This window comes from Panthera uncia, chromosome D4 (assembly GCF_023721935.1).
Source record: "Panthera uncia isolate 11264 chromosome D4, Puncia_PCG_1.0, whole genome shotgun sequence".
NCBI classification, from domain to species: Eukaryota; Metazoa; Chordata; class Mammalia; order Carnivora; family Felidae; genus Panthera; species Panthera uncia.
Genome location: NC_064807.1, coordinates 70,036,785 through 70,052,396, shown reverse-complemented (window position 1 = coordinate 70,052,396; position 15,612 = coordinate 70,036,785). Strand labels below are relative to the sequence as shown.

Here is a 15,612-nt window from a genome sequence, read left to right as displayed (position 1 = left end):
CTGGAGCCTGTTTCAGATTGTGTCTCCCTCTCTCTCTGACCCTCCCCTGTTCATGCTCTGTCTCTCTCTGTCTCAAAAGTAAATAAACGTTAAAAAAAATTAATAGTTTGGTCTCTGATCACTACTAACCAAAACCAAAACCAAAAAAACCCACCAAATCAAATGGCGGGCAGTGGGGGGTGGAGTGGGGTGGGGTGGGATGGGGAATATGTGTGATGTGTGTGTGGATATTCAACACACAACTATGAGCCACATGAATAGCATCATGAATTTTTAAAACATACCAATTTTTAAAATCCTATCTTTAGTAAATTATCACACGAGGCAATGAACCCCTTTAAAAGCAAACAATTTTGTGATAGAGAAAATGTTAAGCCATTCATATGAATCGTTAAGTGGCTTTTTAGCAGAGCATCAAATAATCTACTGAGAAATTCCAAAATGTGGAATCATATTCTTTAAGCTTTGTAAATCTTTAAATTTAAATCACCTGCCAGCTTATGACTGCACTAACATTTTTAATTCTTCTAAAACACATAGAAATTTACATCCATAATAATGAAAATTTATAATCACAGAGAAGCTTCCTTTTCATTATGTCAAATCACATTAACTTAAAGAATGTAGAACAATCATTTATTCACATATTTCTTTCGTAACAATATCTATGAGTAGGAATTACTTTCTTAAAAAATATTGACCTATTCTGTACTCACTAGCAAAAACTAAAATAAAATAGCCCCTTAAGCCACGACTTTAAGAAATACAATAAACCAACAGAAGTCAGGTACTAAAAATACTATAGCCTAATGTGATTTAGTTTGCTTACCGGTCAGCTATGGCTTTGGCCATAAAGTAATCCTCAGCAATGTATTGAGCAAAAGCTATAAGCCCTCCTGCTTGATCTAACACATCCTTTCTCATTAAACAAGACATTCCTGTCACACATTTGAAGCCAGTTACGTTGGCAGAGATATAGGACCTTGGATGAGAAGTTCCAAAATATACCTGCCGAAACAAAAGCAAAAACATATGTGTGTAATTAGGATGTTATGTTAAAAGTATGGTATGTATAAACTTTTTTTTTTCCGAAAGAATATCCTTTAGGTATGACTGAGTATCTTATTATTCTTACATAAACTACCTGAATAAAAATTATTATAAAACAGTGTTTTCATGTAGCAGGCAATCAGTAATTTCTTGTTTGGTTGACTATTCTTGTTATTACCATTACAAAGAAAAATACACTTCTAGGAGGGAAAAGTATATATCGTATTCCCAAATAAATACTGTCTTCCCTAAAGATTCATCCAAATAAAACCTAATTTGGATATAAGTCAGGTAAAAATAGGACTCAAACGCATATAAAATATTCATTAATATTATATATTTTATAATATATAATATATATTGTACTTTAAATATGTGTAACTGCACACACACACCCCTACACATAAAGGTATATGTATATGCATATATGTGTATGCGTATGCACATGTGTTTATGTGTGTACTCACACATGCATACATACACACAAATACTCAAATACTCACCTGTAGGTATATCAACCTACAGGACAATCCTGTTTCTGAATTCCTTTTTTGCACCCTTTTTCGCATAGCTGTCTGTTTCCTGCCCCCGAGTCACTGAGCTTCTTCCTGATTTGCCCAATGTTATCTTTCAATGTATCTTTCACAAACAGGGAAGATACTGAAATTGTCTTCCATTTTACTCCCCCTTTCCCTAGATATGCTTTGAAGTCATGAGCTATGCAAGTTGCTAAATTACGGGTGGAATAAAATGGTCATCATCCTAATTATTAGACAAAAAACCCTTTTGTTTACATCTTAGATATGCTGCCTTTCCTAACTAGCTTGAAATAGAGAACGGTGATTTTTCCCAATGGCAGCAGCGACATACACACAGCATGGAACAAGAGAACTAGCAGGGGTGGTGACAAATAATAGGATTCTTGCTGCCTGCTCGACATCCAGACTGTAGTGACGTTGTGGTTTATGGGGCTGAACTGAACCAAACACTGAAGACCAGAAGCGCACATCTTAATTTCTTAAGCAGTTATTAAGTGAGGCTTTAGGAATGAGGTGGAAATAGGGACTCCATCAAAGGCTCCCAGGACTTCTTTACAGACTGGAACAATCCCTCTATTTCCATTCACTCTAAGTATGGCAAGGGGGCCTTTAAGGATTACATTTAACCTAAGTCACTGATTTGTGTGATCTGGGAGATGCTTACCACTGCCATTATAAATCAACTTGGATATTTGTAAAACAAAAGTATGATGTGGCATATAAGAATAAAAAGTATTTTATTTTTGGGGTGCTTGGGTGGCTTAGTCGGTTAAGTGTCCAACTTCCGATCAGGTCACGGTCTCACGGTTCCTGAGTTCAGGCCCTGGCATCGGGCTCTCTGCTGGCAGTACAGAGCCTACTTTGGATCCTCTGTCCCTCTCTCTCTGCTCCTCCTCCACTCGCACGCTCTCTCACACTCTCTCTCAAAAATAAATACTAAAAAAAAATTTTTAAGTATTTTATTTTAAAGTAACTACTCAGAGTTTCTCTTACTAAACAAAAACTCTGATATTTAAAGACTTGCAATAGGACAAATCTATTCATGGGCAGTATTAAGAGATCATGGCTCAAAGTGCCAAAGGTTAAATTCCACACACAATGTACCTTTACCCCCTAAGATCTGTAGTAATCACAGGACTGCGATTCAAAATCATACAAGTGCAGATACACTTAAAAGCAAGTTGACATGTTTAAAAGATTGCAACCATATGTCCTTCCCTTATGACGTGAAAACATTCTTCCTAAATGTTTAACGGCACAGGAATGGTTAAGTCAGGTCTAGGATAGGATGACAGACTATGATACAGTCAACAAAAATCACTTTTATAAAAAATTACTCATGAGGTGCCTAGATGGCTCAGTCAGTTAAGTGTCTGACTCTTGGTTTCATCAGGTCATGATCTCATGGTTTGTACGTTCAAGCCCTGCGTTGGGCTCTGCACTGACAGCATGGAGCCTGCTTGGGATGAGCTCTCTCTCTCTCCCTCTCTGACTCTTCCCTGCTCATGTGCTGTCTCTGTCTCTCTCAAAATAATATTATATATTTTATAATATATAATATATATTGTACTTTAAATATGTGTAACTGCACACACACACCCCTACACATAAAGGTATATGTATATGCATATATGTGTATGCGTATGCACATGTGTTTATGTGTGTACTCACACATGCATACATACACACAAATACTCAAATACTCACCTGTAGGTATATCAACCTACAGGACAATCCTGTTTCTGAATTCCTTTTTTGCACCCTTTTTCGCATAGCTGTCTGTTTCCTGCCCCCGAGTCACTGAGCTTCTTCCTGATTTGCCCTGGCACCTGGGTGGCTCCGTCGGTTAAGCGGCCGACTTTGGCTCAGGTCATGATCTCGCAGTTTGTGAGTTCGAGCCCCACGTCGGGCTCTATGCTGACGGCTCAGAGCCTGGAGCCTGTTTCCGATTCTGTGTCTCCCTCTCTCTCTACCCCTCCCCCGTTCATGCTGTCTCTCTCTGTCTCAAAAATAAATAAATGTTAAAAAAAAAAGTTTTTTTAATTAAATGTTAAAAATTATTAAGGATAGGGAGAAAAGCTGATGAAGTGACAAAAATCATATATGAATTGTTTTTAGAGTACCACCTCAACATAGGAAAAAAAATAGAAACTTCCTCTAGTTGGTAGGGTTATGGCTTGTTTTTTTGCTTCTTACATTTTCCCACAATTTATAGTTTATATAATTCTATTATAGGGTGAAGAGAAAAAAATGGAAACCACAAAATAAGTTTGTCCAGTAATTAAAAAAAATTTTTTTTCAATGTTTATTTATTTTTGAGACAGAGAGAGACAGAGTGTGAGTAGGGAAGGGACAGAGAGAGAGGGAGACACAGAATCCAAAGCAGGCTCCAGGCTATGAGCTGTCAGCCCAGAGCCTGACGCAGGGCTCGAACCCACAAACTGCAAGATCATGACCTGAGCCAAAGTCGGACGCTTAACCAACTGAACCACCCAGGCACCCCTCTCCAGTAATTTTTAGAAATCCATTTTAAAAGGAAATCAAATGGATTTTATAACAACTTATAATTGTAATAACTTATAATTTTATAACAACAATTTTCCTTTGTTGTGTGTATTTGAAATACTCTGATATTTAAAAAAGATTCTTGGGGTGCCCAGCTGGCTCAGTTGGAAAAGCATGTGACTCTTGATCTCAGGGTTGTGAGTCTGAGCCCCACTTTGGGTGTAGAGATTAATACTTAAAATCTTAAAAAAAAAATTATTTTCAGATTAGATTTCTGAAAGAACTATATGTCATGTGCTTTTATGTAAGCCTAGAACCAAACTCTAGAACTGAAAGCAAGGACCAGAAGGAAACAATATACTGTGCTCAGCTGGTAATGAGACCACAAGGTATTTCCTGTGCACATCCATTCACTGCCAGAGTGCGGCTGTGAGTGATTCCAGGGGCCCAAGAATTTCTTCACTACTAAAACAGCTACTCTCATCTTGAGGATGCCAGTACTTAGCAGGTTAAAACAGACTTAATTACAGTTAACTTCACCTAGTCCATCCCAACTCTCAGAATAATCTCAAGTTTCTGGAAGATCAGGGATGCGACAATATTACCTACGACAACCATACTTACCTGTTCTAATGTAGCAGCAAAGCCCTGTCTGTCTGCTACATAGGGCAGCCCATGAACCAGGCCCACTTTCTCTGTCATTTGGTTAACCATGTCAGTAAGCGTGTCTGGAATTACTACAATAAAAAAAGACAAACAGGTGGTGAGGGAAAGAGAAAAAAACAATCCTTTTTAGTAAAATGCCCACCAATGTGAAATGCATTTTGTGAGCTGTTATAAAGTTCTTTTTTACATCTGGATCTAATAAAATCATTCTCAATCACTTTTCTAAGTAGAATACAAAATTTCAAAAAGGCATACTTTATGATAAGCTAATTTACTCTACACACTTTCAGGCTACTATGTGCCAGAGCCAGGATATACCTTGAAAATGGTACTCCCCCTATTTCAGAACCTCCAAACTAGAATGTGGACAATGTGTTCCTAATGGAAAAGTTACAGGAGCAGGGCTGAAAGGACCTCAGTTGTTACGCTGGTTTCCTGCACTCTCTAACTACAGGAGATGAGCCTCCACTTTCTTGGAGGATACGAGATATCCTATGTCATAAAACTGCTAATGGGAATTGAATGAAATTATACTTGACCGAGAGATGAACATATATTATGAAAACAAAACAAACGTATGATAGAAAATAATTTAAGGTAGCAAACACGAAGAATGAACGTAGTCTCTCTGTCCATGAATTGACAAGACTCATAATGAGCCTGATTAATTAGGCATGTCACACTTCTATTAATTTTCACATCTGTGTTTCAAGCTAATAAAAAAAACTTAAATCACTGTCCCCTCTTCAAATAGCAAACACCTCCTACCTTTTTACATGACTTTGTATTTTTATTTCCTTCAAAAATACAAAAGCTATGAACAAACCTATTGTATAAAAGTGTATTTGGGCCTTAAATACACATATTCTACAACAGTGGTTCCCAACTGCTGCCCCGCAGGGGACACTTAGCAATGTCTAGGGACATTTTTGGTTGTCACTACTGAGAAAGAGGTGCTACTGGCATCTAGTGTGGAGAGGCCAGGGATGCTTGCTAACCATCCCATAGGGCAGCCTCAACAACAATCACCCAACCGCAAATACTGAGCTTGAGAAACTTACGGTAATTAGAACATAAATGTTTAAAAATGCAAACACGCAAATTATGATTTCAGTATATTTTCCTCCTAAAACCAATTAAAAGCCATGTTTGTATTTCGGTAAAATATTCACTTATTAATTTCTGTCCCCTTGTGTGAGACAGTATTGGTGCCACAAACAGATTAAAGTAAAAGACAAGTTATTATGTGAACTCGGGAAAATTTACAACTATGAAAAATCTCGTGTAAAGGATTGTATGGTAGCCCGTGACTATTCTTTTTTTAATAGTTGGAATTTTCTCTTCAAAACAAAAACAATTCTACAGATGTAACATTCTAGAGTAGCATTCAAAAAAATTCCAAATAAGTATAACCTGACATTTTACCATGAAATAATGATGAAATGAATTACTTTATTAGACAAACAAAAAGGATTGACGCATATATTTTTAGAATGCTTTTGGCATTTTATCATCAAATGAATAGTTCTGTAAAACAAATAAAAAGCAGCTCACCTCTTATTCCACTATCACAGATCCATATCAGATCATACTTTGCAACTTCATATCCTGGCATTAAATTATTAATTTTAGGGTTAATGCCAACCTTTTTGCCACCTAAAAATTTAAAGATACAACTATGAAAGATTCATCCAACATTGAAAATATATTCTATTATACAGATACATGGTAGGGAGAAGTGAAAAGTACCTTTATATGTAATAACAGAAACAAACATACTTTAATGTGTTTTGCATTCCTTATTATTCATATTTAGAAAAAAATTGTTCGTTCTCAAAAAGAGAATTAATTTGTCTTTGAAAATATATTAGTTTCAGTTTGATTCTTAAATTACTGCATCAATAGTTAAGTATGAATCAATGTTTAATGGCAAATATCTCTCTACAAGTCTTTAGAATAAGCCTGCAGGCTTTTGAAAAATATTCTTTTTGCAATATAATAAAAGTAAATTCTATTGCTCACTCCCAACTACAGTGAATGAGATATAAGAAGGCCCACAGTTTGAAAATAGTAAAGGAACAAAAATAACAGATTCTCGTGTCTGAGAAAAACATAACTTGGGGTGTTTTTTTTTTTTTTGGTTATTTTGTTAATCCCAGATATGGAAAAACAACGATGACCACCACCACCACCCTGTGTTTTTATAACTTAAGTTCTCTCGAAAGGCGAGAAACACCTTTCCCTACTCTAACAAACACGCAGAAAGCAAACATCCCAATAACGTCAGTGGGTGGCTAACAGCTTAATCTATAGTTTAATGCAAGGATTACTGATACTTAATACTATTAAAGCAAAAGGGTTATGGTAGAATTTATTTGTTACCTACCAATAAACAATCTAGCATCAACATTGGGGTATTTTCCAAGAAGCTTCTTACATACATCAATGGCTGGATCATCGTGATCTTGTACACAAAGGAGTACTTCATACTAGTCAAAGAACACATTTTACGGAGATTAAACCTCTTTTACAAAAATAAGCACATTATCGGTATTTACTGATTGATAAAAAACATTAGGAAAAAGAAGCCGTTGTACACACAGCATTTAAAAGTTAAGAGAGTACTCATAACGATGCAAATACTTATGACATCAAGTGTTGCTTTAATTGAGAGCAGCTTCTCCAGAACAGGGGCTGATTTGCAAGCAGCAGAGATAATCAAGAGACTGGCAACCCCCACAGTTGGAAGTCTTGCCATTCCCAGACAGGCATGGCCTGAATTAAACTGGATCTCAAGCTTCTCTGTGGCCTTCATCATGAAACATCTCCCTGTTCTCTAGAAGCTCTGTCTCTGAACTTACTATTTCATGAAGGTGCCATAAAGTATGTATCAAATCCCAGAATGATCAACATAAAGAGTTTTTCCAAACTCTTCCCATGAAAAGGACAAAGTGCTATTAGATTTTTGCTGTATAATAATTTTTTGAAATAAAACAGAATTTGGTTGAAAGTCTATCATCCTGAGAAGCATGATTAGCCCTCTAACAATGAAAATACCCAGGGTTTTATTTTGCTCAGTGCTACGTTTACTCTTTGATAGGATGTTTACTCTTTGATAGGACATTAGGGAAGTCATTTCTTCACATTTGACTGGCTGTGTCGGTTACCCTGGGACATTTATTTAGAGAATACTGGGCCCCACTCTTACTTTTGAATTAGAATCTCTGGGGGCAGTTCGGACATGTAACTAGGCTTAAAAAATCTGGAGCTGAACCTTTAAATTACCATTTAATAAACTACTACATTTTTTTTAAAAAAAGTGTTTGCTTTCACATACAAAGATACTACTTTATTATTTTGTGGGATAAGTATTCTTAGTAGTAACTTTTTTTTTAGGTGCTGCTAAATTCATGCTGACTCAGTCAGTGACAAATACCCTGCCAATTCTCTTTCTAAAATGGGATGGACATTTTTAAGCAAAGGAGGGAGGTTAGTTGTGTCCCCGAAAAAACAAAGCTATGTGTTTAAAAAAAAAAAAAATACAAAGAGCTAAGGACATAGCTTTCTAAGTATCTAACATACAGGAACCAGCTCAGGTAAAGGGAAACTCAGCAAAAACTGGCAATATGGAAATTAGGGGCTGAGTATGAGAAGGGCCAGGACTAACTAAGGTCAATGAAGAAGGTAATAAGATTTTTTTTTTTCAAGTGGAAAAAAAAAAGTTTTCTCAATAGTTAAGTAGACTCTGGGAAAACAATGTATACTTTTCTCATACTTTCTACCTACTATTATTATACATTCTATCAACTAGCTACCTTTAATGATGACTGACCAAAATTGCCACTCAGGAGGTATTGAAACCAACTTTATAGCTACCTAGTCTTCAGGGACGAGATAAAAATCTGAGAATGGGAAGGACACCACTCCTGCCCACGCCCTTCAATTTTCCAAAGGGTTGACTCCTAAATCCTGTAAAGCATCAGTCCTCTTCCCAACCTGACTCTCAAAACAATGTTCCACTGAACTAGCCAAAAGGCATCGACCTTAACAATGAAGATCAGAAAGATTAAGTGACTTTCCAAAGGGTAAAAGTTACAATTAGCTTCCCTCCTAGAGTGAGCTGCTCAGCCAGCCTTGCTGTAAGAATGCCTAGTTTTTCCCAACACCTCAGTTTCTTTAATGCTTTTATAATTTATGCTGTTTTGCAGGTATGAGCAAATACAAGTGAAAGGAAATGTTCGTAAATGATACAATTCCATAAAATATAATAAAAAAGTTAGTCTTTGCTTTCTTCCTTAGCAAGAGAAAACTTTGCAAAATACAGCTCTAGAAAAGTATTCAAAGGAGACAGAGTTTACCTTTATTCAAATGTAAGATTTAAAGTTTCCATTTTTATTGATTATGCCTTTTAATTTCAAATGAAAACCAAACACTTCCTGATTAGCCAGAGTGCAAACAAAACTCAATTCACATTATCTAAAAAACGTTCAGACTTTTATTTAAACACACGACTTATGCTTTCGCTTGTTTCTGATATTGAAAATTATACCAAATAGGAGGTAGCATTCCAAGTATGTTCTAAGGTATTAAATGTTAACCAGGAATCTTGATTTTTCAGCTCTGATAACCACCTCTGTGTCTTCAGTTTGATCAAACATTTTATTTGCTAGGAATCTCTGTATTGGAATAATTAAATCACTCCAACTACACTGTAACCGGCAAAACACAGCATATTAAGTTGGTTGAAAGCTTTCTTAGCTAATACAAAAAAAAATTTTTTTAGGGGTGCCTGGATGGCTCGGCAGGTTAAGCATCTAACTTTGGCTCAGGTCATGATCTCACAGTTTGGGGGATCTGAATCCCATGTCGGGCCCTATGCTGACAGCTCGGAGCCTGGAGCCTGCTTCGGATCCTGTGTCTCCCTCTCTCTCTCTGCCCCTTCCCCGTTCGTGCTCTCTTTCTCTCTCTCAAAAATAAACAAAAAAAATTTTTTGTATAGTTTTACACTATCTAAAGGATCAAATGTAAGTATATATGTTCAAAAATATAACATTTATTAAAAATATTACACTTTAAAAATATTTCAAGAAAACGCTTACTTTATAAATCTGAAACAGCTATACAATACAGTGAATTCCAGTATAAATGGGCAGTATGAATCTAGAAATAAACACCAGAGCAATTTATTTATTTATTTTTAATAAACTTTTCATATCTCTTTATTTTATCTTATTTTATTTTATTGAGAGTGCGAACGGGGGAGAGGGGCAGAGAGAGAAAGACAGAAATAGAGAATCCTAAGCACGTTCCACACTCAGCGCAAAGCCCAACACAGGGCTCGATCCCACAACCCTAGGATCATGACCTGAGACGGACACTCAGTTGAAACAACCAGGCACGCCTAAAACCCAGAGTAATTTAGATGAGAAGATTAGTCTCCAACAACTCCTTAGTAATTTCCTTTTCAAACAGTACAATGACTAAAAGGCTGAGAACAAGAGAGGTGTAGGAAATCCACAACCTGGGATCCAGCCCTTTGACATTCAAGAAGTGAATGTCTGAAGTGGCAATAATCACGTATGCTACGTTCAGATGCATATATAGCATTAGATTTAGGTATATAAATGACATAAGAAAAAAGGGCTCACTGATTCAGCCCTGTAGACATTAGGAATATAAATTTTGAACTATAGCAAACAAGACAAAACATCTTCTTAAAATAGAAAACTTTTTAATGATATTAATCAATTACATTGCATATCAAGTAGGAATATCTTGAATTGTCTATAAATAACTACATATCATTTTTAAAGAAAAATTTTATGAGGGTATTTGGATTACAGAATATAAATTTTCTATGACAAGAAGAGATTTAGACCCCAAATGCCTAGAACAGTCTCTGGCATGGAACGATTAATAATACACTTATAAGTTAATGCATTTGTCTTTAGGGTAACTTCTGAGTAAAAGATAGATGCCAGGAAGGAAATGTTTCGTAAGAACACAGCTCTGAGTTCAAAGACTGGACAAGTTGAGTTATATGCATCTCTATTTTCAAGAAATAGTTTGTTTATACTGTTTTCCAAATTTACTTAGTAAATTCCTAATCTTGCAGATTTGGAAGTTTCACTAACATATGTTGTGCTTGGTCTTTTGATAACGGATTCGATTTTCTGTCTTCTAATTCTTTGTTTAGAAGACTATCCAGTTAGAAAACAATTCTTCTTAAGGAGAGCTACACCACTGGTAAGAAAGTCTAAACATGGCACTGGACTTGTAACATTTTAAGCCAATTGTGTATTTGCAAAAGAAGCAAAAAACCCACCACAATGACCTCAGCCTCACTCTGGTAAGAATTCTGATCATTTAACTAAAAAGCTCTTCATATGGCAAGGATTTACTAAAGTAAAGCTATTTTGCTGAATCTTCCTGCTACAGCTAAATCTCTCCCTAAATGCCTTCTTTGCTGCCACAGAGTGCTCAATTTGCGGAAAATGAATTACATGGCTTTTTCACCCCCCCCCCCCAAAGAATAAATATCAAAATAAGTGAATTGATAAGACACGTAAAGCACAGAAATCTTTCAGGACAATTAGCATAGTAACAGTCTCACCAAAATTTAAACCTAGAAATTTAGAACAAGTACCAGAACAAGAAATTTTCTTGCACGTGTCCAAAATTAAATTTCTGACCGTGTTCTTTTTTTTTTTTTCTAGAATCACCTATAATGTTCCAAATCAAATCAGGAGGAAAAATTTAGGTCCAGGATGAAACCAGACATACTTCTCTAAAACAGTGTTCACACTCGACAAAAAGCAAATAGTAAAGTTTGCTGGGCCTGGCAGTCACACAAATGTTCGTTTCAGGACTACAGGCCTCCTTGGGCACACAAGCGACTTGTCTGTTCACACTCAGATTGATGGGAGGTCAGTGGTTTCACTTCAGTTTCTTGTGGAACATGGGCCATTGCTCTTGGTCTTTTAAAAATCAAACGAAATTGGGGCGCCTGGTGGCTCAGTCAGTTAAGCATCCGACTTCAGCTTAGGTCATGATCTCATGGTCCGTGGGCTTGAGCCCCGCATTGGGCTCTGTGCTGACAACTCGGAGCCTGGAATCTGCTCGGAGTTCTGGGTCTCCCTCGTTCTCTGCCCCTCCCCCACTCACACTCTGTCTCTCAAAAATAAATAAATATTTAAAAATTTAAAAAATAAAAAGCAAATGAAATGCCGTGAGATCCAAATTTTCCTTTAGACTGCAGGTGCTTAACACTTTTCCTCCACTTTACAAACTTTCGATTTACACAGCTAACAGTACTTTTATAATTAGTAAGTAAAATTTTGAAAAAATAATAAAAACAATCTCTTACATTTGGAGTTCCTCATTTTATAGTAAGAATCAAAATAGTTTTCTCCTTGACGAATTTAAATACCTCAAAGGCATAATTTGTGAAAAAAGCAAAAACAAGAGCTCTTGAGATAATCCCACATTGTAATAAAAGAAAAATCATTCAGAAGAAGAAATCAGTTATCGACTTACCCCAAATGTTCAGAATTAATGGATACATATGTTCCTGGATTATTTTTAGAAACTCTTTCTACAACTAAAGCCCACACTAACTTTCTCAACCAATTAAATTCTGTGACTATCATCTCACGAGGGCTGCCACACAGAAGTTCCATAACTTAGTTGAGAGTGGTTGAATGGGGAAAGGGTAGGATGAGGATTAAAAAATTGAAATGTGACATTAAGTTTCACAAGGATAAATGTATGATTCTAAGCTGTTCTGAGATTTAATAATAATCAATGAAGATATTCTTTCATTTATTAAAAAAATCTCTTGCACCTGGGTGGCTCAGTTGGTTAGGCGACAGATTCTGGGTCTCAGCTTGGGTCATAATCTCACAGTTTGTGGGTTCAAGCCCCACGTCAGGCTCTGCACTGCCGGTGCAGAGCCTGCCTGGGATTCTCTCTCTCTCTCTCTCTCTCTCTCTCTCTCTCTCTCTCTCTCTCTTCCTACCTTGCTTGCACTCTCTCTCTCTAAATAAACAAACTTAAAAAACATTAAAAAAAAAATCTCTCTGCATATATTTATACAATGTGAGGCTTGAAAACCTTCCATTTTTATTTTTACGTTTATTTTTGAGAGAGTGCAAAAGGGGGAGGGACAGAGAAAGGGGGAACACAGAATTAGAAGCGGGCTCTGCGCTGACATCAGCAAGCCAGATGTGGGGCTCAAACTCACAAGATGTGAGATCATGACCTGAGCCGAAGTCAGATGCTCAACTGACTGAACCACCTAGGCATTCCTGAAAAAACCTTCCATATTCCTTATTGCAAAGCTTATTTTACAATTAATTTTATTAAAGGCCACTTTTTGCACTTCTAGTTGGGAAAAAAATCAAGTATAGATCTTATTTTTTTAAATTACATATTCAATTTATGGGATAGATAATACATGCGTGATTCAGATCTCTAAAATTATTAAATACATATATAATACACAACACACACAAATTGTAAGAAAAACACATAATGGTTTTGCTTAAAATTAGCTTCAAATACCTCGACTTCCAAACTTTAAAAGCAGTAATATAAAAACACTACAAAATAACTGAATTATACTCGTGTCTACATACTTAATAAGAGCTGCATTAAGGCTATCACGTCTGTGTCTTCTCTATTCTTTTCACTGATGCTACTGAGAAAAATAAGAGCAAAAAGAAAGAAAATAAGAGCATGAAAACCAGTTACTATGAGAAGTGTGGTGTGTATTTTATCTTCCTTCTCATTACTTGGGTTACACGGTCCTAAAGAAATAGGAGGGAGTCTCCAAGTGGCAAAAACTATAGAAAAGCTGAGACAGTGAGGGTAAAAACTGAGGCAAGTGAATAGAGACCATGGAGGGAAAATTCAAATGGACTTAAAATCAAGCATGTAGAGGGGCGCCTGGGTGGCTCGGTCGGTTAAGCGTCTGACTTCAGCTCAGGTCATGATCTCACAGACTGTGAGTTCGAGCCCCGCGTCAGGCTCTGGGCTGATGGCTCAGAGCCTGGAGCCTGCTTCCGATTCTGTGTCTCCCTCTCTGTCTGCCCCTCCCCCGTTCATGCTCTGTCTCTCTCTGTCTCAAAAATAAACGTAAAAAAAAAAAATTAAAAAAAAAAAAAAGCAAGCATGTAGACATGTAAAGAGACATTCAAAAGCAGTGTTTCAAACAGGCAATTTAAAAAGCGGAGATAAAGCTAAATACATAAATCGAGGAATAGTTAAGTTCTCATAAGAAACTATAGGCAGAGGGGCACCTGGGCGGCTCAGTCGGTTAAGCATCTGACTCTTGATTTGGGCTTAGGCCTTAACCTCATGGTTTGTGGGATCGAGACCCGCACAGAGCTCCTCAAGGTCCACACTGACAGTGTGGAGCCTGCTTGGGATTCTCTCTCTCCCTCTCTCTTTGCCCTTCCCCCGCTCATATGCTCTCTCACTCTCAAAATAAATAAATGAACTTAAAAAAAAAAAAAGAAACTACAGGTGGAATATTAAAAGGAAGAGATAAAAAGAATACTCTCATCTCAACAAAACCGGGAATTCTCCAATGAAGGATTAGGTTGAGTTCATAGATCTACAACTTGTATAGATAAATGATAGGAAAAAAACAATTGGGCATTAAAACTCAGAAAGATACAGAAATTAGAAATTAGGTATGAGGAAGACCCATGTTATCACTAACGGTAACCTATTCATGGCTCAAAAGCCACATTTTCAAGGGGGTTTATGTTTACTTCTAGCTATCCTGAATCCCATTTCAGACCATTAAATGCCGCTTTTTCTTTCTCACTGCCTCTTCTTCCTGTCATTCACGTACAACTCTCATGGAACAAGATTTTTATATTCAAATTGCCAGGCACTTAACCATGTCCGAGTTCCAGGAGGTTTACTCACAGATTTTAAATTCAGATGGACAAGCGGTTACAAAAAGGAATCTGCACCCCTCCCTTCCTCAACCCCATTTCTGTCCTGTGACTGCTGCTACTAGAGCATAAGTTGTATGAGGCCGAGATCACCATGAATGTTTAATACCTTCACCTTTTACAGTATCAGAATGCCTCTTTAAGTGTTTACCATGAGGGAGAAGCGTGCACACACACACACACCAAAAACCAAACAAACATGATCCCACCCATTTCTAATGAGTACATGACTGTACTTACTTTGGGATAATCCAATTCGAAGAATGTCTCCAAGTTGTTGATTAGGTTAGGATCTACTCCTTTCAAAGGTTTCAGAAGAGACACACCTGGGAGCTTGCTATATGGCTGTTTGTCCGTTGCCTTCTTGTTGAGGTGTAATCGGCTGAAAAGCAAATAATATATACGTTATTTCTGGAGAACATAATAGTGCTATATAAAGTATGCGTCAAGCTATCAAGAACCTACTAAGTTCTAAGTTAAATTTTTTTTTAATTGACATCTTTTTAAAGGGTTATCTGAAAATGGAGGAAAGTAATCAGGTAAGCATCCAGTTTAGAAAAACCAGACCTAAGCAGAATGAATGTTCCAATGGAGGCTGGAGCTTAAGAGTGTTGTTTATTGCTGTACTCACAGTGCTTAGAGAACTATGCTTGGCAAAGAGTAGGCATTCAATAAATACATGGTGAAGAAATGAATTATAGTGTTAGCCTACACATTAACTGTCCTTCCTCCCAAAGAGTCATCAAAAGAGACCAAAAACTATAAAAACTGTAGGGGGTGGGGGGAGGGAAATCCCTATCTTCCCCAGAAAAATAGAGAAGTGTAACCAGAAAAATCTGAGATATTTCTATAGTAAGCAGTCCACATAACACATGATTGAAAGAAGC

The 15,612-nt window shown here is 36.8% G+C and overlaps 3 protein-coding genes across 4 annotated transcripts in view; 1 reads left to right on the top strand and 2 right to left on the bottom strand.

The window, feature by feature from the left end:
* The window catches only part of SUSD1 (sushi domain containing 1), a 282,806-nt gene extending 268,527 nt beyond the window's left edge, over positions 1-14,279 (top strand). The window contains exons 16-17 of one of the 2 annotated variants that reach the window (XR_007459116.1): positions 10,957-11,109; positions 11,477-14,279. Coding sequence is in view for 1 of the 2 variants with exons in the window: in XM_049636099.1 (XP_049492056.1) it covers positions 10,957-11,048 (92 nt within the window). In the remaining variant the exon portion in view is untranslated. Of the gene's footprint in view, positions 1-10,956 lie in introns of both variants that reach the window. The other variant, XM_049636099.1, reaches the window with a different exon arrangement.
* UGCG (UDP-glucose ceramide glucosyltransferase) overlaps positions 1-15,612 on the bottom strand; it is a 36,619-nt gene that overhangs the window by 1,888 nt on the left and 19,119 nt on the right. Inside the window, exons 2-6 of the mRNA XM_049636442.1 lie at positions 14,966-15,107; positions 7,147-7,249; positions 6,315-6,416; positions 4,719-4,831; positions 830-1,008 (exon numbers count right to left, since the gene is read on the bottom strand). Of these exons, the coding sequence (XP_049492399.1) occupies positions 830-1,008; positions 4,719-4,831; positions 6,315-6,416; positions 7,147-7,249; positions 14,966-15,107 (639 nt within the window). The remainder of the gene's footprint in view (positions 1-829; positions 1,009-4,718; positions 4,832-6,314; positions 6,417-7,146; positions 7,250-14,965; positions 15,108-15,612) is intronic.
* The window catches only part of GNG10 (G protein subunit gamma 10), a 189,820-nt gene continuing 187,668 nt past the window's right edge, over positions 13,461-15,612 (bottom strand). Inside the window, exon 3 of the mRNA XM_049637042.1 lies at positions 13,461-15,107. The gene's annotated coding sequence lies outside the window, so the exon portion shown is untranslated. The remainder of the gene's footprint in view (positions 15,108-15,612) is intronic.